This window comes from Etheostoma spectabile, chromosome 8 (genome assembly GCF_008692095.1).
Source record: "Etheostoma spectabile isolate EspeVRDwgs_2016 chromosome 8, UIUC_Espe_1.0, whole genome shotgun sequence".
Classification (NCBI taxonomy): Eukaryota; Metazoa; Chordata; class Actinopteri; order Perciformes; family Percidae; genus Etheostoma; species Etheostoma spectabile.
The window spans coordinates 7,188,564-7,211,270 of NC_045740.1; the positions used below are offsets into that span (position 1 = coordinate 7,188,564).

General features: G+C 39.0%; 4 protein-coding genes and 6 non-coding genes across 17 annotated transcripts; 9 read left to right on the top strand and 1 right to left on the bottom strand.

The window, feature by feature from the left end:
• The first annotated feature begins 59 nt into the window (after positions 1 to 59).
• On the top strand, positions 60 to 6,204 carry snapc5 (small nuclear RNA activating complex, polypeptide 5). The gene is made up of 4 exons (XM_032524660.1): positions 60 to 325; positions 816 to 943; positions 1,026 to 1,106; positions 5,576 to 6,204. The coding sequence occupies exons 2-4, from the start codon at positions 854 to 856 to the stop codon at positions 5,780 to 5,782; spliced, it is 378 nt and encodes a 125-aa protein (XP_032380551.1). The 5' UTR covers positions 60 to 325; positions 816 to 853; the 3' UTR covers positions 5,783 to 6,204.
• Positions 6,205 to 6,368: 164 nt separating this feature from the next.
• lctlb (lactase-like b) lies at positions 6,369 to 12,643 on the top strand. 8 transcript variants are annotated; one of them, XR_004333266.1, is made up of 16 exons: positions 6,369 to 6,657; positions 8,041 to 8,043; positions 8,171 to 8,331; positions 8,429 to 8,516; positions 8,626 to 8,735; positions 8,832 to 8,960; positions 9,110 to 9,205; positions 9,348 to 9,402; positions 9,500 to 9,661; positions 9,730 to 10,007; positions 10,149 to 10,275; positions 10,353 to 10,552; positions 10,716 to 10,779; positions 11,049 to 11,122; positions 11,750 to 11,794; positions 11,957 to 12,643. XR_004333266.1 is itself a non-coding variant. In XM_032524652.1 (15 exons), the coding sequence occupies exons 1-14, from the start codon at positions 6,384 to 6,386 to the stop codon at positions 11,111 to 11,113; spliced, it is 1,812 nt and encodes a 603-aa protein (XP_032380543.1). In that variant the 5' UTR covers positions 6,369 to 6,383; the 3' UTR covers positions 11,114 to 11,122; positions 11,957 to 12,643. The 8 variants fall into 8 exon arrangements, 6 of the variants coding, with proteins under 6 accessions (XP_032380543.1, XP_032380541.1, XP_032380542.1 ...); XM_032524652.1 differs by lacking the exon at positions 11,750 to 11,794; XM_032524650.1 differs by lacking the exon at positions 11,049 to 11,122.
• Positions 12,513 to 17,205, bottom strand: zwilch (zwilch kinetochore protein). The gene is made up of 18 exons (XM_032524656.1): positions 17,010 to 17,205; positions 16,784 to 16,826; positions 16,597 to 16,689; positions 16,072 to 16,208; positions 15,785 to 15,975; positions 15,558 to 15,637; positions 15,325 to 15,480; positions 15,147 to 15,218; positions 14,947 to 15,040; positions 14,803 to 14,855; positions 14,606 to 14,708; positions 14,249 to 14,328; positions 14,003 to 14,159; positions 13,829 to 13,857; positions 13,611 to 13,747; positions 13,419 to 13,514; positions 12,858 to 12,973; positions 12,513 to 12,750 (listed from the first exon to the last, which is right to left on the bottom strand). The coding sequence occupies exons 1-18, from the start codon at positions 17,057 to 17,059 to the stop codon at positions 12,662 to 12,664; spliced, it is 1,776 nt and encodes a 591-aa protein (XP_032380547.1). The 5' UTR covers positions 17,060 to 17,205; the 3' UTR covers positions 12,513 to 12,661.
• A 360-nt stretch (positions 17,206 to 17,565) lies between these two features.
• Positions 17,566 to 21,227, top strand: rpl4 (ribosomal protein L4). The gene is made up of 10 exons (XM_032524659.1): positions 17,566 to 17,708; positions 18,453 to 18,624; positions 18,727 to 18,833; positions 19,057 to 19,195; positions 19,456 to 19,580; positions 19,884 to 20,013; positions 20,258 to 20,414; positions 20,616 to 20,699; positions 20,882 to 21,002; positions 21,096 to 21,227. Exons 1-10 carry the CDS (start codon positions 17,706 to 17,708, stop codon positions 21,204 to 21,206), a joined length of 1,149 nt encoding a protein of 382 aa, XP_032380550.1. The 5' UTR covers positions 17,566 to 17,705; the 3' UTR covers positions 21,207 to 21,227.
• On the top strand, positions 18,897 to 18,995 carry LOC116694839 (small nucleolar RNA SNORD16). Its single transcript, XR_004333285.1, has one exon. It is a non-coding gene; the product is annotated as a small nucleolar RNA SNORD16 (small nucleolar RNA).
• On the top strand, positions 19,282 to 19,381 carry LOC116694840 (small nucleolar RNA SNORD16). Its single transcript, XR_004333287.1, has one exon. It is a non-coding gene; the product is annotated as a small nucleolar RNA SNORD16 (small nucleolar RNA).
• LOC116694835 (small nucleolar RNA SNORD18) lies at positions 20,463 to 20,534 on the top strand. Its single transcript, XR_004333281.1, has one exon. It is a non-coding gene; the product is annotated as a small nucleolar RNA SNORD18 (small nucleolar RNA).
• LOC116694837 (small nucleolar RNA SNORD18) lies at positions 20,745 to 20,812 on the top strand. Its single transcript, XR_004333283.1, has one exon. It is a non-coding gene; the product is annotated as a small nucleolar RNA SNORD18 (small nucleolar RNA).
• Positions 21,228 to 22,199: 972 nt separating the features above from the next.
• Positions 22,200 to 22,270, top strand: LOC116694836 (small nucleolar RNA SNORD18). The gene has a single exon (XR_004333282.1). It is a non-coding gene; the product is annotated as a small nucleolar RNA SNORD18 (small nucleolar RNA).
• A 206-nt stretch (positions 22,271 to 22,476) lies between these two features.
• On the top strand, positions 22,477 to 22,544 carry LOC116694838 (small nucleolar RNA SNORD18). Its single transcript, XR_004333284.1, has one exon. It is a non-coding gene; the product is annotated as a small nucleolar RNA SNORD18 (small nucleolar RNA).
• The last annotated feature ends 163 nt before the right edge of the window (positions 22,545 to 22,707 follow it).

Genomic DNA, 22,707 nt, shown 5'->3' on the forward strand with positions numbered 1-22,707 from the left:
GGAGGTTTTAAGTAAGTCACTTTTACAATTGTAACGTTAGCTAGTAAACCTCTGCTCTGACAGTCCCATAGATTATTCGTTCCCAAGACAAAAGTAGGAAATTTCCGATAGCTTTTAATGTTACAATGTTTCCGGATATGACCGCATAACCACAGGAACCAAACTTTAGCTAGTAGCTAGCTGTATCGCATAACCTTATCCTGCCTGAGCATAACAGCTAAGCTAGCTTACAGTATTCAAAACAAAAGCTGTTGGAAGTACGTTATCTTCTTTAACACCGATTTCGCCATCAATATGGAGCTGTAGGCAGAATTTAAAAACAAAGGTAGTAGTCTCAAACTTATTATTGCTTGTGTAGAACGAATCAGTTTGGGGTGCCGCTAACGTTAACGTACTTAGCCAAATTGTTTTTCAGTAAGTTAGTTAGCAGTAGCTAAGTAATCACAATGCAATTTATTGTAAATTTTTTCAAATTTTACACAATCTGTACTGCTGGGGAGATTAAACTCGTAACTAGATGTGGGAGAAGCATTACTATATTGTACTGTTTCATACTTCAGCAAACTTACGTTAATGTTAAGCTGATGAATGAAATCTAACGTTAAAGAAATGGAATAGGAACAGGATAAAACAGGAAACTAGCTACAGTTTACCGTTATATTCCACACAGTTTGGACAAGCATACTTGTAAGAATCCTCAATGATTTCGGTAAAGATACTTGCTGTCCAATATAAGTTATAAGCAGACATTTGGACACGTTATCAACATCTGGCATGACACTGTATCCCTGATTACATGATCTCTTCCCTTTTAGTGTTGAGGAATGGTCTGACTGCAGCAGTACCAGTAAAGATGCACAGCCGTCTGCAGGAGTTGAAGAAGGAAGAGGAGACTCTCCTCAAAATCAAAGTCATGCTACAAGACCAACTAAACAGGTTGAAGGTGAGTGAGAGAGTTCACAGAGTGAGTGTAGGGGTTTGTGCAGTACATGTGGTTTATATATTATGTGTTCACTCTGTTTCAGTTTGAAGAAGGGGCCTTGAAATCTATCATTAGTGCTCAAACAGAAGAAGGAGCCTCTCAGCGCTCTTCTCCAGAAACTGAGGTAAATCATTGTACCAGAGTGAACACCTGGGGACAACCCTGCTAAATGCTCATAGTTCACAATATAAACATATAAAGACATATGTTTGCTTGTTTGTTGATTAACTCACATTGATTTGTTGAAATTGAAGATCAGAGGTGTTCACTTCACTACACTTGTGTACTGTCTTGCTGAGGTGTTATAGTTTGCAGGCCTGCATAACCTCATTGAGAATCAGAATCAGAAATACATAAATTACATTTACATCTACACAAAAGTTAGGTTACTCTGAGCAATAACGTTAAGACAGAGCACTGGTAAACATGTTTATGTGTGTTGTAGCATTGTGATTACTTTTACCACCCCAGTTTACAGGTAGTACGACTGAGATATACATGGCCATGTAATTATATTTCTCTTGCAAAAATGTTGTTTAGTTCACTGGGTTATTTTGAATCACTCAACTTTTGGGGAATATTCACATTTCACAAATGTTTTTTTTTTTTCATTATTTCCTTTACTCAGAAACATATGTAGCTTTCTTTAGAAGCTTGTTTGTGTTATTCAGATATTTAATATAATATTTAAAATAATTTGTTTTTTGGTCAAAAACACTTCCTTCTGCAGTACTAAATATATATATATATATATATATATATATATATATATATATATATACACACACCACACACACACACACACACACACACACACAATACAGGCAAAAAGTTTCCTTTATTTTAATGGCTATTTACATTGTAGATTATCAATGAAGGCATCAAAACTATGAATGAACGCATATGGAATTATGTACTTACAAAAAAGTGTGAAATACCTGAAAACATGTCTTATATTCTAGTTTCTTCAAAGTAGCCACCCTTTGCTCTGATTACTGCTTTGCACACTCTTGTCATTCTGTTGATGAGCTTCAAGAGGTAGTCACCTGAAGTGGTTTCCCAACAGTCTTGAATGAGTTCCCAGAGATGTACAGCACTTGTTGGCCCTTTTTCCTTCACTCTGCTGTCCAGCTCACCCCAAACCATCTCGATTGGGTTCAGGTCCGGTGACTGTGGAGGCGCAGCACTCCATCACTCTCCTTCTTAGTCACATAGCCCTTACACAGCCTGGATGTGTGTTTGGGGTCATTGTCCTGTTGAGAAATAAATGATGGACCAACTAAACGCAAACCGGATGGGATGGCATGTTGCTGCAGGATGCTGTGGTAGCCATGCTGGTTCAGTATGCCTTCAGTTTTGGAATAAATTCCTAACAGTGTCACCAGCAAAGCACCCCCACACCATCACACCTGACACACCTGATTTGCGCAGTCTCCTTTTAACAGTTGTTCTAGAGATGTGTCTGCTGCTAGAACTTTGTGTTGTATTCATCAGGTCTCCAATCTGAGCTGCTGTTAACTTTCGATTTCTGAGGCTGGTAACTAGGATAAACTTATCCTCTGCAGCAGAAGTGACTCTTGGTCTTCCTTTCCTGGAGGGGTCCTCATGTGAGCCAGTTTCGTTGTAGCACTTGGGGACAAATTTAAAGTTTTCGCAATTTTCCAGACCAACTGACCTTCATTTCTTAAAGTAATGATGGCCACTTGTTTCTCTTTACTTAGTTGATTGGTTATTGCCATAATATAAATTCTAACAGTTGTCCAATAAGGTTGTTGTTGTTGACTGTGTATCAACCTGACTTCTGCACAACACAACTGATGGTCCCAACTCCATAAAAAAATTTTTTTCATTTTATTTGTTTATTTGAAAAGGGGACAATGTACACTCAAAGCAAATATAAGCGTACCCGAGTTAGCCATAGGCTAGTTTTCATCGGCAGTCCCCTAGCCAGATGTAATTAGGCATCTTAAAATAATAAACGTCCTAAAATAATAAACAGTTATAATACAATGAAGATATTTATACAATAGACAAAAGGTTAGAAATTACAATGTTAAATCACAACAATCAAATAAACAAGATAAGCAAACAAAATCCAAAATAGATGATACAGTTATTGTTGGTGGATGGGACCAGCGTCAGTGTTGACAGTGTTGATTTTCAATCATCCATTTCTTAACATTACTCTTAAATGAGTAATAGGATGGGGACTCTCTAATTAATGGTGGTACCGAGTTCCATTGATGTGATGCTGTAAATGAAAAGACGGCTTGTCTGAATGCAGATGTTTTGAGTGGGATTGTGCAGTCCCTCCTTGCTGCACCTCTGGTAACTGTTTGCATTTGAGTTAAAGTTGATAAGGCCAGACAAAGGAGGAGGAGCTAAACTGTGCATTTTCTTATAAACTAAGCAGACATTTCTGTATTGTATGAGGTTTTCCCAACTGAGCAGTTTATACTTCTTTAGAATATGGCAATGATGGTAACGAAATGGCTTTTTGTCTAGAGTTTTAAGTGCTTGTTTGTATAATGATTTTAGTGGTTTTAAAGCTGTAGAGGGTGCATTGGACCAACTTATGAGACAGTAGGTGATGTGGCAGAGAACCAATGAGTGGAAGTATAGCTTAGCTGCCTCAGTTGATAGGAGGTTTCTGATATACCTGAAATTGGCCAGACTGAACTTTACTTTATTACAGGCCCTCTTTATGTGGGTTTTGAAGGCAAGGTTTGAGTCTAAGTGTATTCCTAAATACTTGTATTCTGAGACAACCATTAGTCTGTGTCCTGAAATGGAAATGTCTTGCTCTGCGTCTATGCGGGAGCCTTTGGTAATGAACATACAAACTGTTTTTGAAACATTCAGTCGCAAACAACAGTGGTTAAGCCAGGATGTAACCTTCACTAGCACATCTGTTAGCTTGATTGCAACCTCTTCAGCAGTCTTACCATGAGTAAAAATAACTGTATCATCAGCATACATTAAAATAGCACACTTTCCACAAAGGGTAGATCATTAATATATATGCTAAAAAGGGTTGGGCCAAGTATGGATCCCTGCAGGACCCCGGTGGAAAGACCAAGTGGGTTAGATTTATGGGGTCCAATTTTGACATGTTGAGAGCGGAGTGAGAGATAGGATTTGATAAGATTGACCAAGCTTGAAGAGAAATTGAAATTCAGTAATTTATACAATAAGATGTTATGATTAACTGTGTCAAATGCTTTCTTTAAGTCAAGGAACACAGCCCCAACAACCCCGCCTTTATCCAGTGATGCCTTAACTTTTTCTATGAAGTAACATGTAGCTGTTTCAGTCGAGTAGTTGGCCCTGAATCCAAATTGCATTGGGTGCAGTGGAAAGGAGCTATTGTTGAGATGGTCGATGATTTGTTTGTTAATCAGTTTTTCAGATACCTTGGATACTACAGGTACAACACTGATGGGCCTGTAGTTGGAAGTCAGTAGCGGGTCACCACCTTTGAATACAGGGGCCACAACAGCAGGCTTCCATGAATCTGGAAACCATCCTTGGGCCAGTGAAGTATTGATTATGTGTGTTAGTGGGGTAACTATTGAAGAGCTGATCTCTTTCAGCATAAGTGTGTCCATACCATAGACATCCTTAGCCCTTGAGGGTTTGAGAGATGTAACTGTTTTTATAACCTCATCCTCTGATACTGGTCTTAGTGTTAGTGCTAGCTCTGTAGTATTAGCTGTACATGGATTGTTTAGTTGTATTGCAAAACTTTGGTCGATAGTGTCTACTGACTCAACAAAGTATTGATTAAAGGCCTGTGCCACACTTCAAGATTGTGTCATTTGCTTTTAGTACAAGGCAAGAAATTCCACTAATTAACCTTGACAAGGCACACCTTTGAAGTAAAAACCATTTCAGGTGACTACCTCATGAAGCTCACTGAGAGAACACCAAGGGTTTGCAGCACTATTAAAAAAGCAAAGGGTGGCTACCTTGAAGAAACTAGAATATAAGACATGTTTTCAGATATTTCACACTTTTTTGTTAAGTACATAATTCCACATGTGTTCATTCATAGTTTTGATGCCTTCAGCGATAATTTACAATGTAATTAGTCATGAAAATAAAGTAAACACATTAAATGAAAACTTTTGGCCTGTACTGTATATGTGTGTCCCTAGCATTTCATTAGACACATGATCATGGTTGAACAGTATTTCAAACGTGTTGGCTAACAGTTTTAGACTAAAATTGTTACCAATCACTTTTAAGGCACAACCAGGCATGCCCATGAAAAGTTTTAATACACTACAACTACAAGAGTCATATAGGTGCTTTTTGGTGCAGAGTCACTGAAAAAAACTCACAAAGACATAATAATCGGCTAGACATGCACTCTCACATTGATTTGAGCTTTGTTTTGTCATGAAAATATAACCATGCCCAGAGTAATGTTAAATGACTAACTATGAAAATTAGCAGCATGATAATATTTTACAAAGGTTGTTTCCTGGTTTCATAACTTTTTTTGAAGTTCTGTCTAGCACAATTAGTTTGCACTTTTTAAGATTTAACTTAAAAGAGGTCAACATGTTCAGGTTTATCCTTTTGTTTCAGGTTCATATTAACCTTGATGATGAGAGCGAGATCAATCGAACCAAACTGCTACTGAATGCCGCTGTAGATTTTGATATGGAGGAGGAAGAAGATGATGATAATGATGATGATGATAATGATGAGGAGGAGGAGGAGGAGGATGAAGAAGATGACAATGAGCTTGGGTTTGAGTTTGGGCCTGAGGACAATGAGGACGATGATTACTGAGATTCTCAGTGTTTCATGGGGCTTCAATATTTGCACCACTGAAGAAGAACCACGTGTTAACGGACATCTGTTTATTTGTTCACCTGTTTATCACTTATGAAGTTTAATTTATTTGGATGGAGTGAGTAACAGTTACAGTTTGATGATGTGTGGTACTAACCGTACCATCTCCTTTTCCTGATATAAGGCATGTCATCCTGCACACCAAACCATGTTAGAATTCATGTGTCAAATTTTGTGAGAAATATCTCACTGAAATGCAGCAAGACAGTGTTGTTAGGTGCTTATAGCTTACTAGACATATTGTGAATTTTGAGGATTAGCATTAAAATGTATGGCTGGGCCATATGAGAAAATAGTGTGTATGCCTTATGTAAGAGATGATAATTGTAAGCACAAAATAAAATGTTTTGCATAGGGTTTGTCTGATTGATTTTTTCCAATGTACACTTCTAGCTTTATGCCAACATGCTTCACAACATACAGTAATATTTTTCAGATTAGTACATGTTTGCATATGAGCAAAAAGAGGATACATCCCATTTTCCATCAAGGTAATACCCATGTAAAATTGTCCTAACCTGACCCAGGCCAATGGGTAATGCAGTGCAAACACTTTCCACTAGCAAACCATTCAGCAATTTCTAAACATCTAAAACAATGCAGTGAGCTTCACAATAAGACCAGCTTTCACACTGACAGAAAGGACAGCTCTGGAGAAGGGTGGCGCTACAACAGGCGACATACAATAGAGATTGCACCAATAGATATATTCAGCTTACTACATGGTCTGCTGTTGGAGGAGAGCAGTGCACCCAGGGATTCAAGCTCAGCACACACACCTGCTGCAAATGAATTCTTCATAAGGTACACAGGTAATGAGACATCTTATTTAGTAAGTGTGGATCAAATGCTATTGATTTTGCACTGGTGATTTAAAATTATGTGCAGGAATATGGAAACAAAATGCTTAAATGAGAAATAAAAAAAACAGGTGAACAGGAATGTGTGTTACAATTAGTATTCATAATTGCAGCAGGAGCTTAATATATTTTTAGGTTATATGTCTAAGATTAATTTTCTTATAACTGTCAAATGATGAAGTTATGAGCGTTCATGTTTAGTCTATATGTGTGGAAAGGTTCATCCACTGTCAATACTGTGATTGTGCACTGTAAATATATCATCCTCTCACATTAACTTTGCTTACAGAGGTGAAACCATAGTTTGTGTGGGATCTGTCTGCCTCAGCAAGATGAGCTCACACTCCATTGAATTTGAAAAAGGGTATTTGGCTCTGCATTAGGGATGCGGGACCCCCCATAGTCCATAACATTGGATGCTTTCAGACTGTTTGATAACAGTTTAGTGTAATTATATTATGAATTTTTTTTTTCTGTTACTGATTTTACTTTTTTTTTTTTTTCAGAAAAGAGATGTGTGTGTATGTGTTTAAAATATAACATGTGTGCTCCAGACCAAGCTTGTTATTGGGATTAAGAGGGGATGCTAAATGGTTCTCCTCTGCAATGGTCACTAAGTATAATTACTCAGCAGTACTTAAGTACAAATACTTAAGTACTTGTACTTTTCTTGAATCTTTTCATGCCACTTTCTTCTTCTACTCCACTACATTTCAGAAAGAACATTTACAACATTAATCTGACAGGTTTAGTTACTAGTGACCTTACAAATTACTTTATTCAATTAAATTTTGCACACAAAACTCATGTAGTTTATAAAATATAAATAATGAAATAAATAAATAAATAATGTTTTATTATAAATTGAACTGCCCAACAATATACAGGCCTACAACTGAACTGATTAGCCGATTACACTTAGTTGATTGACAGAACTGTTTTAATCTTTTCTAGTTTCAACAATGTGAGGATTTGTCTGCACTGAGTATTTGAACTTGTAATTTCTGATGATACTTACATACTTGGATCATACTTAGTAACATTTTAAATGCAGGAGTTTTACTTGTAACAGAGTATTTCTACAGTGCGGTATTGGGCATTACGTAGTAAAGGATCTGAATAATCCTCCACCACTGCTCCTCTGTGTGCAAACATCAGTGAGTGACTGGAGCCTAACCCGACAGTGACTGTGCTGCAGGCTCAGGAGTACCATGCTGCCCCGCTGTGCATTCAGTGTGTGCCATGTGTTTGTGTTGGTGCTGTGTCTGTCTTCGGCTGAGGACTTTGACTGGACAAAGAACGACCACAGCTCCTTCTATTATGGCACTTTTCCAGCTGGTAAACATAACTTTTTCTCTTCAGTGGGATAGAGGCAGTACATTTTAATGATTTAGTAATTGGTGGTATAATATCCTCCCATAAGAGCTGGTCATCTGGTGGTTGTTGCCAATGTTGTATTTATTAGGATTTTCATGGGGTGCCGGAAGTTCAGCCTATCAAACAGAAGGGGCCTGGGACAAAGATGGAAAAGGACTGAGCATCTGGGACGTGTTCAGTCATAAGAAAGGCAAAATTCAACAAAATGACACCGGGGACTCCTCTTGTGAGGGCTACCACAAAGTCAAGGTAGGGTGATCAGGTGTGGTGTGTCTGAGAGATATGGAGAGACCAGAGGGGGGGGGGGGCAATGGAAATCTGAATAAATCACTTGTGTGTTGTACAGGATGATGTTTCCCTGATAAAGGAGCTGAAGCTCAACCACTATCGTTTCTCCATATCCTGGCCTAGACTCATCCCCACTGGCATAAAGTGTGAGTTGCTGCTGTTAACTCAAGCCTTTTGCAACTGAACTGCCATATGTGATTTCATTTGTTAATTGCTTAAACAGAGGAATTATCCACACTTCAATACCGTTTGCAGCTGACCATATAAATGAAAAAGGAATACAATACTATGATGGACTGATTGACCAGCTGCTGGAGAACAAGATCACTCCCATTGTAACTTTGTATCACTGGGATCTTCCACAGGTTGGTATACAAAACATCGACAATCCCAAAATTCGGTCTTTTTGCAATCCAGCACTATTTTTCTTTACCAAGTTACTGTACTCTTTGCTTTATTAGGTCTTACAGGAGAAATATGGTGGATGGCAGAATATAAGCTTGGTCAATCATTTCAATGAATTTGCTAACCTGTGCTTTGAAAGATTTGGCAACCGAGTCAAGTACTGGATGACTTTCAACAATCCATGGGTATGTTTAAAAGAAATGATTTTCAGGTTTGACATTCACACCTGCCTTGTAACATATTTGTTTTTTTTAATCATAGAACTGACTTAATATGCATCTAACTGTTACTGAAAGCACTATTATCCCACTAATAATCTGCTAACCTGCTTTAGTCTGTAGCAGTTGAAGGCTATGAGACTGGCGAACATGCTCCTGGACTGAGACTGAGAGGAACAGGGGCATACAGAGCTGCCCATCACATAATTAAGGTAGGATAATATATATATATATATATATATATATATATATATATATATATATATATATATATAATAAAATATAATATCAAAACACTTGCACTGCAATGCAAATTATAAATTATAATCATAATTATAATAATCCTTTTCATAGGCACATGCTAAAGTTTGGCACACTTATGATACGCAATGGAGGGCAAAACAAAAAGGTAAACAAGGTCAAACTCCAAAAGTAACTAAATTCAATTTTTGCCTCTCAACAGTACTGTCTGTCTTAGTGTTGAGAGCTGCTGTTCACATCTGCAGGTCTGATTGGCATCTCTCTGTCTGGAGATTGGGGAGAGCCGGTGGATATGAGCAACCAGAAAGACATTGAAGCAGCTGAGAGATATGTCCAGTTCTACCTGGGCTGGTTTGCCACACCCATCTTTCACGGAGACTACCCTCAAGTGATGAAAGACTTCATTGGTGAGTTAAATTGTAAACAGTAATATTGGTCATTTGGGGAAATAACTAACCACTACTGGTGTGTGTAGGAAGGAAGAGTGTCCAACAGGGCCTCGGGACGTCTCGCCTGCCCACATTTTCCACCCAAGAGAAGAGCTACATCAAGGGGACCTGTGACTTCCTCGGCATTGGTCATTTCACCACCCGCTACATCACCCAAAAGAACAACCCATCAGGTCGAAGCAGCAGCAGCTACTTCACTGACCGTGACCTGGCGGAGCTGGTTGACCCGCAATGGCCTGACCCCGGATCTGAGTGGCTCTACTCCGTGCCTTGGGGTTTCAGACGTCTGCTCAATTTTGTCAAGGTGACTTATGGTGTATATAGTAAATGATACAGAACAGACTTGTTGACATTTGTGCCGAAGCTGAAATGATCTTAGCACACTGCAGTCCTACTTAAATTACATAAAGGCAACTTATTGCATATTGATTTGTTCCTCATCTAGACCCAGTATGGGAACCCAATGATTTATGTTACCGAGAATGGAGTCTCTGAGAAGATGTTATGCACAGAGCTGTGTGATGACTGGAGGATACAGTATTATAAAGACTACATCAATGAGATGCTAAAAGGTGAGTGAGCTCATAAGCACCTGAGCCTTTCTTTTGTTTGGCCATTTGGTCAACTCACTCTCTGTTGTGTCACTCAGCTATCAAAGATGGAGTCAATGTGAAGGGCTACACCGCATGGTCCCTGCTGGACAAGTTTGAGTGGGATGAAGGCTACTCTGAGAGGTTTGGCTTGTACTATGTGGACTTCAGGAACAAAAACAAGCCTCGCTATCCCAAAGCTTCTGTTCAGTTTTACAAACGTGTCATCAGCTCCAATGGATTTCCCAATCAGAGAGAGGTATGAGACACAAAGTGGTCACGATAAAGACCTGCCTCATATTCTTTTCAGACAAACATTTCAGATATTCTTCTCAAACTTCTTTGATTAATTGCTTTATGCTCTTTTGTGCCACATACATTATATCAGTGATGATATGCCGTTGCATTTTAAACCTCGACAGGTTGAGAACTGGAGGAGGAAGGCTATTGAGACCTGTTCTTCAAGCAATCAGCTCCTAGCTGCAGGTCAGTTCATCAAGAACAGCCCTGGCCATGTTTATCAATGATCAGAGGTGAACAACTAGCTGGGGTAAACAAATAAAGATTCTGACCTAACCAATCGTTTTTAATTGCACATGACATCATGAGTTATAATTCGACTTGACTATGTGTTGCTGCACCTCAGCAAACACATGAACAAATTCTTAGGTAAATTTGAATGATGAAAGTATAAAACATAATTAACAAAATCTCTAACAGAATATCTAAGATATCTTTTTTGTTTGCCCCTCCAGCTAGAAGAAAATCCAAGGAACATGCAGAAATGCCAAAGGTTTGGCCAGTGCATGATGAAGTTTAGAACTTAAGGGTATATGTCTTCCCTTAGTGTCAGTTTTTTTGTTGTTGCTTTGTGATTGTGCTGTTTCAAATCCGCCTAACAGAATTCAGCCTTTGCAGTTTAATGCTAAAACATGCCTCTGAAACAAGCTTTTGCTCTGTGTTCAACTACATCTTCACTTATCTGATGTGGTGTGCTTGAATATAATTTGCAACCAAGAGCAGCCATTTAGATTTCAAAGCAGCTTTGACAAAAACTCAATAAGCATGAAGCTTATCTGTGGACTTGTGCCCACAGGGTTTTCACAAAGCAGGATTATAAATTTACCCAGAAAACATAATACCAGTGAAAGTGTGATATATTGGAACTGAATAAAAAAAACAAAATTCAACTTGAGGTTAAGGAACAAGATTCAGCCATGCCGGTTGATGAATGGTAATAATACAACTTCTTAAGGTTTGACTTTTAACCAAACCCAAATCCGAAAAATTGAGTAAATTCTAATTGTGCTCACGCAAAAACTTTGGTTTTCCAGGGTACTTTTATTTGGCTATTGTGCAAATGCTGCTTTCTGAAATATTCCCCAGTAGCTGCATGCAGTTCTCAAAGGGTTAAAGTGTCGGTAATCAACTCAAAGTACTTTCTCTTTTTTATTAGAGGAACAGCGGAGTACTGCTGCCAATATTCTAAGACTTATACATGGTAAGGAATCACTCATGCTCACTATAAATCAGATAAAGGATGATTTGATTCAGGGGGGAAATATTAACCCTTTGAGTGCTGTGCTTGCAGCACTCCCTTCATAAGCAATGTCTGAATTACATAATAATGCCAATGAAATGTTAATGTTTGTGTGCTTTGCAGACCCTTTGACCAGCCACATGGAGATGGTAACTGAGATCGTTGTTCCCACTGTGTGCACACTCTCTATTTTGCTCAGTGCCGTCTTCCTTATGTTTCTGCTGCGGAGGCGGAACTAGACAGTGTGCTTGTTTACAATCGTTTACCCACACACACACACACACACACACACACACACACACACACACACACACACACACACACCAAGTGTGACCATGAATATAAATACATAAACATAAATACATTATTTGAACTGAATTTCGATGGAATTAGTGACTTCCTTCAGTTGATGATGTGTATACAGTGTTTGCTGTAAAAACATTGGTTTAGCCTTGTAAAATCCATTTAGTACCAGGCACTCAAATAGTGTGGATAGCCCTGCATCATGTTGGATTTTCTTATTACAATATTGTTGTGGAATATTACCATTGCAAACAGCCATTGTGATCTGTTGTTTTAAGTTGTTCAGCAAAAAAACTTTTCAAAATATTTCAAAAAATCTACGAATATGATAATAAAGATGCAATTAGAAAAACCATGACAGTGTCACAGAACATACATTCAAAAGGACTGAAAGTTGTTTATTCAAAAGACAAAAATACAGCATATTAACAGGAACGTTTACTATGTGATGTAGTAATTGCAGATGAGAATATAAAAAATGACAATAAACACCTCCTTTGTTGTTTAGTTGGGCTCTGCGTAAATTCAAGCAAAGTTGACGAGACTACAGCACACCATGGTGGAGAAGAAGGCAGGATCCTCACTGTCCCCATTCACAGTTTCATTTGGGTAATCTAAAGATGGAACAGTTAAAGAAAAATGCTATCTGTAGTTTACTGGGGTAATTAACACTTGCAACTATATGGCATGTACTATTTCTTAAGTGGTGCATAAAGATCACCTGTTTCAAAGATGACATGATCCACCAGTGGTCTGTCACTGAGCTGTATGGATGTCCTGACCTCACGTGGACCATGGCCACTGGACACCTCAGCCTCCCACACTACTGGCTGTTCTCTGTGGAACAAACACAAGCAAGAGGAATGAAACAATAGCCCCTGTTAAAACTTATCTTAACTCAAAAATGCAGGATATGGTGGGTTTGAATCACTACAGCTTTATGTAGAGAAAGGCAGGCACTTGTGAGCACACTAGAAAACTATGTAGAAATGGGTTTTTCAAAACAGTACGCACAACAAACCTCATGAATACATCTGAATAAAATTGACTTGCTTCTGTTGAATGACTTAGGCAAGTTTTTAAATGTCACACTTGAGACATGGTACAAATGATCCCAACTACCTTTCTCCTATCTTCCTGTTTCACTTTGGTGGGTGAATTAAATTACTAGTTTGTGTTAAAACAAGAATGATAAAGACAATCATCTCAATTTTATTCACAATTTTCTTTGGATGTAATGAAGTTGGTTGGCAGTTGGTGTGCAAAGGGTTGTATTCCTTACTTCTGGTAGAAATGGCTGATCAGCGCTGGTTTGATTTGCAGTTTGAATTCATGCTCCTCATTATAAGGGGATGTTTTGTAGTGCTGCAAACACGATCTATGGGGAAAATAAATTGTCTACTTTAATGTCATATTCAGGAAAGTACACTTTGCGCACTCATACGTCACTGGAAATAAAGGCAAGTTGATTTACTGTGTGAGGAGGAAGAGCCGGTCATAGGGCAAACCCAGGAAAGTACTGCAGGTCACTATTATTTCCAGCAGATGGTGCAGTTTTCTGAGTCGGATCACTTGCTCCTGCAGACCAACCTCTGTGCTCAGGTAATAACACTACAGAGTAAAATATTAAAACTTAGATTATGTTTTAACAGCCATTTGAAAATAGTTGTCAGTAAATAGTCTTAAGCTTACCAAGTGGTTAAGAGTTGTCAATTCTTCACCTGAGAAATAAATGCACAGTAGCAAATAGAATTTAAAAGCAAAGTGTGTGCTTAATGATTAATATGCAGTGAGGTGAATTATTACTGTAAAGCTTTGAATCACATGTAAAGGACATAAAGAACTTCACAGCAAGTAAAACCTTACCAATGAGGTAGTTAATGTAATCCTTTCTCATCTTGTCCAGACCCATCTCTAGCAGCATGTGGACAGGGGTGACACCTGTGAGAGACACATGATCGATCTGCTGGTGGTAAGACTGGAGGATGAGCTTACTGAGGGAGCTGCTGCTGTCCCTATGAATCTGGAGGAAAATAAACAAAACTTTACACACAACAACCCTCAACCTTTTCTCAGTGATTATTCGTTTTCAGAAGCTGCATCATTTCATACCCAGGGTTTGATGTCACCATATCTTAGAGCTTCCGTCACCAATTTCAGGCAGTCTCCAATGTCCTGATATGAAGTTACACCTGTACATAAAAAACAAACTTTCCTTTAAGGGGAACTACAGCCATTTTCAAAATGTATACATGTTGTTCCTATGGTCTATGACAGTCCTTCATATAAGTAACATGAACAACTCTCTCCCAAATCCAAAAACTAGAAGTCTCCCATTCATTGTATATGTAAGATCACAAGTTTAAAACTTAGTTGTCTGGTTTTCTTGTCTGGTTTTCTTGCTTCAAGAGGACATATTGTAATTCTTAATTTAGGTGATGTTCCCCCCTAATGGAGAAATTAACTCACTCCTTCTCATTCGAACCCACAGCTGCTCCACAAAATCCAGATCGCCTCGTTCCAAGAAAGAGTTGAAAATAGGAGTGTCTGTCTCAGTATTCGTCTTTGTGGGCTTTAGGAGAAGATAAAGAAGCCAGAGTGATACCAAGTTTATTCTGAAATGAATTAATTTGTGAGAAGCCCCTTGATTTTTAACACTAGAATACCTCAGTTGTTTTTGGAGCCTGGTCCTGTTGTGTCTTTACAGTGCCTTGAAGTTCTGAAAGAAGCATTCAGAAAAGAAAATAGTCTTCTTAACTAACGATCAGCAATAAATCAGAATCAAGATGCATTGATTTAAAAAAGCAGACCTTCTAGGAAGGCCTTGGTCAGATTTACAGCTGACTTGCTTTCCAAAGGCTCCCTCCATTCAGTCTCACCCGTTCTCAAACCATCAGCGAGAGTCTGAAAAAACAAATATGATCTATTTAGTTGTCTATTTGTATATTATAACTCTATTTGTATATTATAACTCATGAGCATTCATATCAGATTACTGTGGGACCCAAACCTGAAGAAACTCTAGCTCCCTGTACATCTCATACATTGGGCTCCTCATGTCCCCGCTGGAAACTTTGATATTCTGCATGTGAACAAAGATTTAAAATAAAGGCAAGTACACAAAATGTAAATATGAGTTTATATGGTAGAAAAAGACTATGTTTGGAGTGGGAATTACGGTTGATTACCAGTGTTGCTGTAGAGGACAGCGGTGGGGTCTCAAGGACACTCTCCACATGGCTCCATTTAAAATCCACCGTAACACTACTCTGTGACTCAATCATGGTGTTTTCAACAACCGTGGAGCCAAACAAACTGAACCTGGCACTGCCTTTAATCGCCATCTGGAAGCATTGACATAAAGAAAGTGTACGAACATACATTCACACTGACTTGCAAGAAAGGATGCACACTCACTTACCGAGGATGGGGGATGCCTTTTCTTGTGCTCTTGTTTAAGTTCGTCCAAGGTAATTAATGATTTTTTGTCCACAGTTGAGCCTAACAAAATTTAAGTTGGAATAAAACAAATGTCAGTCAGAAACATGGGAATCATACAGGAGTTACTTAACAACAGATATTCACTATACTGACAATGTTTCAAGGATGGGTAATTAGAGGTACAGTACAAAGCATTTGAGCTATAACCTTTGCATGTAACAGAGTATAATTTGACTCCAGACACTTTATTGCCCATGCAGACGGTTTCAGCTCCAAACCAGGTTGTTCTAGCTGGATCAGACATGTCACATCGCACCCATAGAGGGTGTAAGGCAGGGTTGTTGTCCACACCTGACACGTTCGCATTTTGAGATAAAGTGTACCAAGACAGCAACTGCCTATAGAAAAGATAGAAAAACAACATTTAGATTGTCATGAAAAATAGTGTATAATTTTACTTGCTTCATTTGGATGAAGTCTTAAACAGTGGTCACCTTGCTTTCATTATTGTAAGTGGCTGTGGTCCCAATTCTCTCTGGAGAGCATTATCATCAGCATCAGCATCATCACCATCAGTACAGGTTGACGTTTCACACATTTGTTGATCATCAGGTTTATTTATTTTTGGAACCTTGTGAAATTAAGAAATAATAAACATGGTCCAATGGTTAACATTAGAGAAGGTTTTTAAAAAATAAAGATTATATGAAAAAAAGAGTATCTGATGGTGTCTTGAGTTTTATCCCTTGCTTTTAAAATGGTGCATGGTTGTAATACACAATTTAAGTGTAATTCAACATTAGCATGTCAATAAAAGCCTAAGCATCTGGTGATGTATCAGAAGAACCACGCACCAAGAAACAATCGACGTCTATGAATTACGGATTATTTAATGATACCCCGACACAAAAAAAGTGTTCACGTGTTCATTTAGTTAAATTACCATATTATACAGTAATATTTGTCTAAGTGCAGATAGATATATTAAGTGAGTAACAGCATCGATTGACATTACTCACAGCTTTTTCACAGACAAAGACTGGCTGCTTGCCACAGTACACATTCAGCACAGGGATTCTGTCTCCATTCATTTTCAACATTTGGATCTCCTCCTGAAACCCCAACAGATACTGCATAAACACCATTAACATTACTGTATATAGCACGAAAGATATTACGAAATATTTTAAAGAAAGATGAAATTACCTCATATAGACATGGCTTGTTGCTTTCTTCATCTTGAAGGGACCTTCAATCACACGACACAGAACACACACAATGAACCTTACGTCAAGATACGTATTTAGTTGTTATGGAAGCAATCAAAAAGTGAACATAATGACAACTCAGTTACTGCCTAGCGTTCTTTTGACGATAGCTAAAAAAAAGTTAAACTATGAACGTTGCGTTACGCATCCAAAAGTAAACTCACCGAAGAATGTTGTAAAACTCCATAGCACTGGATATCACCTTTGAGCCCATTGTTACAGAGCGAATAACATGGATGAAAATACAAAAAAAAAGTAAATAGCTAGTTATCACACTTATGTGGTGAAGTTTGAGTTTGGGGTTGTGCTAACCAACGTTCTGTTGATATTTTGACAGTCGCGCGCTCACTCTGGCGGTGACGTCATGAGGTCACAGGTCATCACTTTTTTCAAGTTTACACATTCACATATGAAAAATCAAAGAATTAAGTCAGCAAAGTGTATATATAATTTCAACAAATAAACTGGAAAATGTGAACACACTCAATTATAATGTGTTTAAAAAAAGTTTACCAAGAAAATAGTTCGACCTTTGCGTTTATCTTGCGCCAACATGGCGTAAAGAAATAGTCCCAGCAGAAACAACTAACTTTAAGGGTTTTTTATTTAGCCATAAAAGATAATTAAAAATGCGGACGCAATTTTTTGTTGCATGTATACACATTTCATCATGTCTATTTCTTTGCGATAAGCAAAACAATTTGCAGAAGAAACTGAAGAAAAAAACTCTGTCGGCGGAAGTGATATTCATCCAGGCGGAGGCATAAAGCATTTAGGGTGATGTACTAACTTCCTTTTTACTGTGGCCGCCATACCGTAAGGAGTGTGGTTCCCGGCGAGCCGAAAAATAATTACCGAAAATGGTGAGAAATCACACTCAGATCATTATTGACGTCCTATGTAATATGTTGGGTATATCTTGCTGTGTGTACTCATCAAATAAGTCTGTATTCTTCGTCGGTGAAAAGCTTAAATATTGATTCAAAAGAGCAGTGAGTTGGATCGCTCCCGGCTAGTGACGCTAACACGAGGAGCCATTTTGGACAAACTGCTTCTTGTACTAGCTAACGTTACACGTGTGGCTAGCTCCTCCGAGGTAGATCTGTATCAAGCAGCTAGCAGAGGTCGCTTAATTAGATGGCATCTATGTTTCTCCTGTTGTAGATACTATTCGTAGCTGTTGAGCATATGTATGCTCTTAACAGCGTAAACGCCGCAAATAATGCTTGAACGATGTACGTCAACGTTAAGACTAACGTTAGCTTGCTAATTCATGTTAGCATAATGGAGCTAACTGTAAAGCTAGGGCCAACCACCGAATTCCCTGAAAAAACCTATTTCTTTGGTGAATTGGTCTAGTACGCCATGTTAATGAGCAGTCCCCGCTGCTCTTAAAGTGCGAGGTGCACTTCTCCACATAACGTTACCAGTTGCATCACGCTGGTTTTAAAGTCACCTTTACATTTATGCACATGTTAGGAAATGCAATTTCTTGTTCTAAGGACACGTTATTTTAAATGAACATTCGCCTAAAATGATCTCATCCAGTATACTTTATCAAATTCAACTATATTTATTAAGGCTAACATGTGTGTTTTTGTTCCTAGGCCTGTGCCCGACCCCTGATCTCGGTTTATTCCGAGAAAGGAGAATCTTCAGGCAAGAATGTCGTCATGCCTGCTGTGTTCAAGGCTCCAATTCGCCCTGATGTGGTGAATTTTGTGCACACCAACATGCGCAAGAACAGTCGCCAGCCATATGCAGTCAGTGAGCTGGCTGGTGAGTCAGTCTTGAATTAACATGTTTTGCCATCATAGTTAAAAAAGACTTTAAGTCGGCAACTGAGCTCATGCATTCTCAAACACTGATTGTTTATTTCAGGCCACCAGACCAGTGCAGAGTCCTGGGGTACCGGAAGAGCTGTAGCCCGTATCCCTCGTGTGAGAGGTGGTGGTACTCACCGCTCTGGCCAGGGTGCCTTTGGAAATGTATCCTTGTGACCAAAATTGAAGCGTAACATTTTTTACCTCTCCCATGTTTCTAACAAGACTTGCAGTGATGGTGTAATTTGCGACTGACTCTGTGACCAGTGACAGAATGCCTGCTGTCATATGCTGGCACAGATGGCTGACGAGCATTGAGTCTGAGCATGTATTGGGTACTTCGTTAAAATGTTACTTCAGTTGTTGTCAAGCCTTGACTTTGGTCTAGATGTGTCGTGGAGGTCGCATGTTTGCCCCCACCAAAACCTGGCGTCGCTGGCACCGCAGGATCAACACAACCCAGAAGCGCTATGCCATCTGCTCTGCCGTGGCTGCCTCTGCCATTCCCGCGCTTGTGATGTCCAAAGGTAAGTTCTAAAAGACTATTTGCAGGGACCAAAAATGAGTAACATTGAAATGAAATCTTCTCAAACATTTTTAAGAACGGTTGTCTTGCCATGATGGTGTAATTTGCGTCTGAGTCTGTGATCAGTGACAGTTGCCTGCTGTCTCTAAGCTGTCACAAGGTATTGATGTGTGTTAAATTCTGAGCAAGCTCTGGCAAAACTGTAGTCCAGACAGGAAGATGTTTGTGTTATCTTTTGGTGACATGAATATCTTGTATTAGGACACCGCATTGAGGAAATCCCTGAGGTCCCACTGGTAGTTGAAGACAAAGTTGAGGGCTACAAGAAGACCAAGGAGGCAGTGCTCCTGCTAAAGAAGCTTAAAGCCTGGAATGACATCAAGAAGGTAATCAAAATTTCACATTTTCTTTATTGGGTTGACACTGCACTTGGGAAAAATATGATTTAAAATAGAACAATGATCATGTTGTTTTTATACATGGTCCCTCAATTTACAAGGAATAAAGTAATCTGTAAACTGATCCATATATAGTGTAGCAGTACCCCAGACTGAACTTGTTACTTAAAGTACGATAAAATGAGAGGTGACCTGTCCTCTGCCTGTGAGAACTGCATCGGTTCAGTATATTAGGCATTACTAGTTCATTTTAATAGTTTATTGGAATAATGAAATGCTTTCCATTCTTAGGTCTACTCTTCTCAGCGCATGCGTGCTGGCAAGGGTAAGATGAGGAATCGCAGACGGATCCAACGCAGAGGACCATGCATCATATACAACCAAGACGCTGGTGTCACCAAAGCCTTCAGAAATATCCCAGGTGTGTCATTTGTTTAAATGTGTAAAGCATAACTGCGTTATATCAAAACATCATCTGCTAGTCTTTTTATATTTTAAAACCTAATGTATAACACATACTGTGGGTATTAGAAACTTTTATGGCAGTAACATTGGGCTGTCCTTGAGTATTTTTTTCATCTGTGAATACTTTTAATTGCCATTTTTAAAAAGCAAGCTACAAGATCATTCAACGTGAGTGGTAATTATTTTACTGTATTATGAAGGTATCACTCTGCAGAATGTGAACAAACTGAACCTCCTGAGGCTTGCCCCTGGTGGTCACGTTGGACGCTTCTGCATCTGGACTGAGAGTGCTTTCCGCAAGCTGGATGAGCTGTACGGCACCTGGCGTAAACCTGCTTCCCTGAAGATTGGCTACAAGTGAGTAATTAAGGAATTGCGCTGTAGCACAACTTAAACTGTTGATCACATCAGTGATGAGCTTCCACTTCATGGTCCGTGTTTTTGAAACTCTGTGATATCAAAAGAAGTTCTGAGTTTGAGCATTCAAAGACTAGTCTGTTTACTATTGTCATATTTATGACACTGCGGATTAAATTTTGAATGCCTTTTTCGTTCCAGCCTGCCCATGCATAAGATGACCAACACAGACCTGAGCAGGATTCTGAAGAGTGAGGAGATTCAGAAAGCACTTCATACACCTACGTAAGCACTGCTCATTTCAAGTTCTTGAAATTTATTTTTGCCAGTCAACAATGATGATGTTCCCACTTCAGGTCCGTGTTTCTGAACCCTGATTATATGGAAGTCCTGAGCGACGCATTATTACTGCCTTGTAGTTTCACCGAAATCCACGTCATTAAGACTGTATTATATTGTCATTACAGTAAAACCATCAACCGCAGAGTACTGAAGAAGAATCCTCTGAAGAACTTGAGAATTATGCTTAAACTGAATCCTTACGCCAAGACCGCAAGACGTCTTGCCATCCTCAAGCATGACCCTGCGGTAAGAACCTACAGAATCCAAGCTGGAAGAAAAACTTGTACACTTGAATTCTTTATTGTGACTTTGAAATCTTTTTTTTGGTTCCCTCCATAGATCAAGGCCAAGATGCTGAAGCCCAAGAAGAAGCCTGGAAAGAAGGGAGCACCTGCCAAACCCAACCCAAGGCATAAAACTCTATACGTGCAGACAAGAGTTTACAGATAATAAATCATTTGTTTCAAATATAAGAGTCAGACCCCTCATTCTAAATTTGATTCACAGGGCTATTTTTTCACATAGGCTAACAAAGACTTTGTGTTGATGCTGTTAGAACACAAGGCAAAGAGGAATTTAGAGCACACAGGTTAAGCAGCATTTATCATGATTAAATAATTTGACCATTAGAAAAAGATGGCTTTTCAGGCAGGCCTGCAATGTAGCCCAAGACTTGCTCAATACATTTAATTTCACATGGCATGTAGGTTTGTACATTAATGATTGCGCAACTTTTAAACCCATTTACTACTCTGTATGAACATACATTTTACCCATAATACAAATCCAGTCATTGGAGGAGCTTGGGACATGGGGTTTGACAACAGGCCTCACATTGCTATATCGTGGGTGTCACAGGCTTATTGAGTCCGATGGTACTGCGCAACCAGCCTGCAAAGTTGACCTGCTCTGCCTCAGACTGTTAAAAGAATGCAGCTAAAGGAAAGGTTTGTATGATGAAAAAAACCTGCATGCTGGTAAGGGTAAAATGAGGCATCACAGATGGAGCTAATGCAGAGGACCATTCGTCATCTACAACTAAGACACCGTGTCACCAACGCCTTCAGAAGTGTCCCAGGTGTGTCCTTTGATTAAAAGTAATTCATTGCTGTGTTGTAACTGCATATCCAAATATTTTTAAAACCAAAAAATGAAGTTATATGCAGTGGGTATTACAGACCTTTCATTAAAACTGTGCTGTCCTTGTATAACTTGAGTGGTAATTATTGTACTGTATTATGAAGGCATCACTGTGCTGAATGAACAAACTGAACCTCCTGAGGCTTGCCCCTGGTGGTCACGTTGGACGCTTCTGCATCTGGACAGAGTGCATTCCGCAAGCTGGATGAGCTGTACGGCACATGGCCTAAACCTGCTTCCTGAAGATTGGCTACAAGTGAGTAATTAAGGAATGCGCTGTAGCACAACTTAAACTGTTGATCACATCAGTGATGAGCTTCCACTTCATGGTCCGTGTTTTGAAACTTGTGAGTATTAAAAGAAGTTCTGAGTTTGAGCATTCAAAGACTAGTCGGTTACTATTGTCATATTTATGACACTGCAGATTAAATTTTGAATGCCTTTTTTGTTCCAGCCTGCCCATGCATAAGATGACCAACACAGACCTGAGCAGGATTCTGAGAGTGAGGAGATTCAGAAAGCACTTCATACACCTACGTAAGCACTGCTCATTTCAAGTTCTTGAATTTATTTTGCCAGTCAACAATGATGATGTTCCCACTTCAGGTCCGTGTTTCTGAACCCTGATTATATGGAAGTCCTGAGCGACGCATTATTACTGCCTTGTAGTTTAACAGAAGTCCACGTCATTAAGACTGTATTATATTGTCATTACAGTAAAACCATCAACCGCAGAGTACTGAAGAAGAATCCTCTGAAGAACTTGAGAATTATGCTTAAACTGAATCCTTACGCCAAGACCGCAAGACGT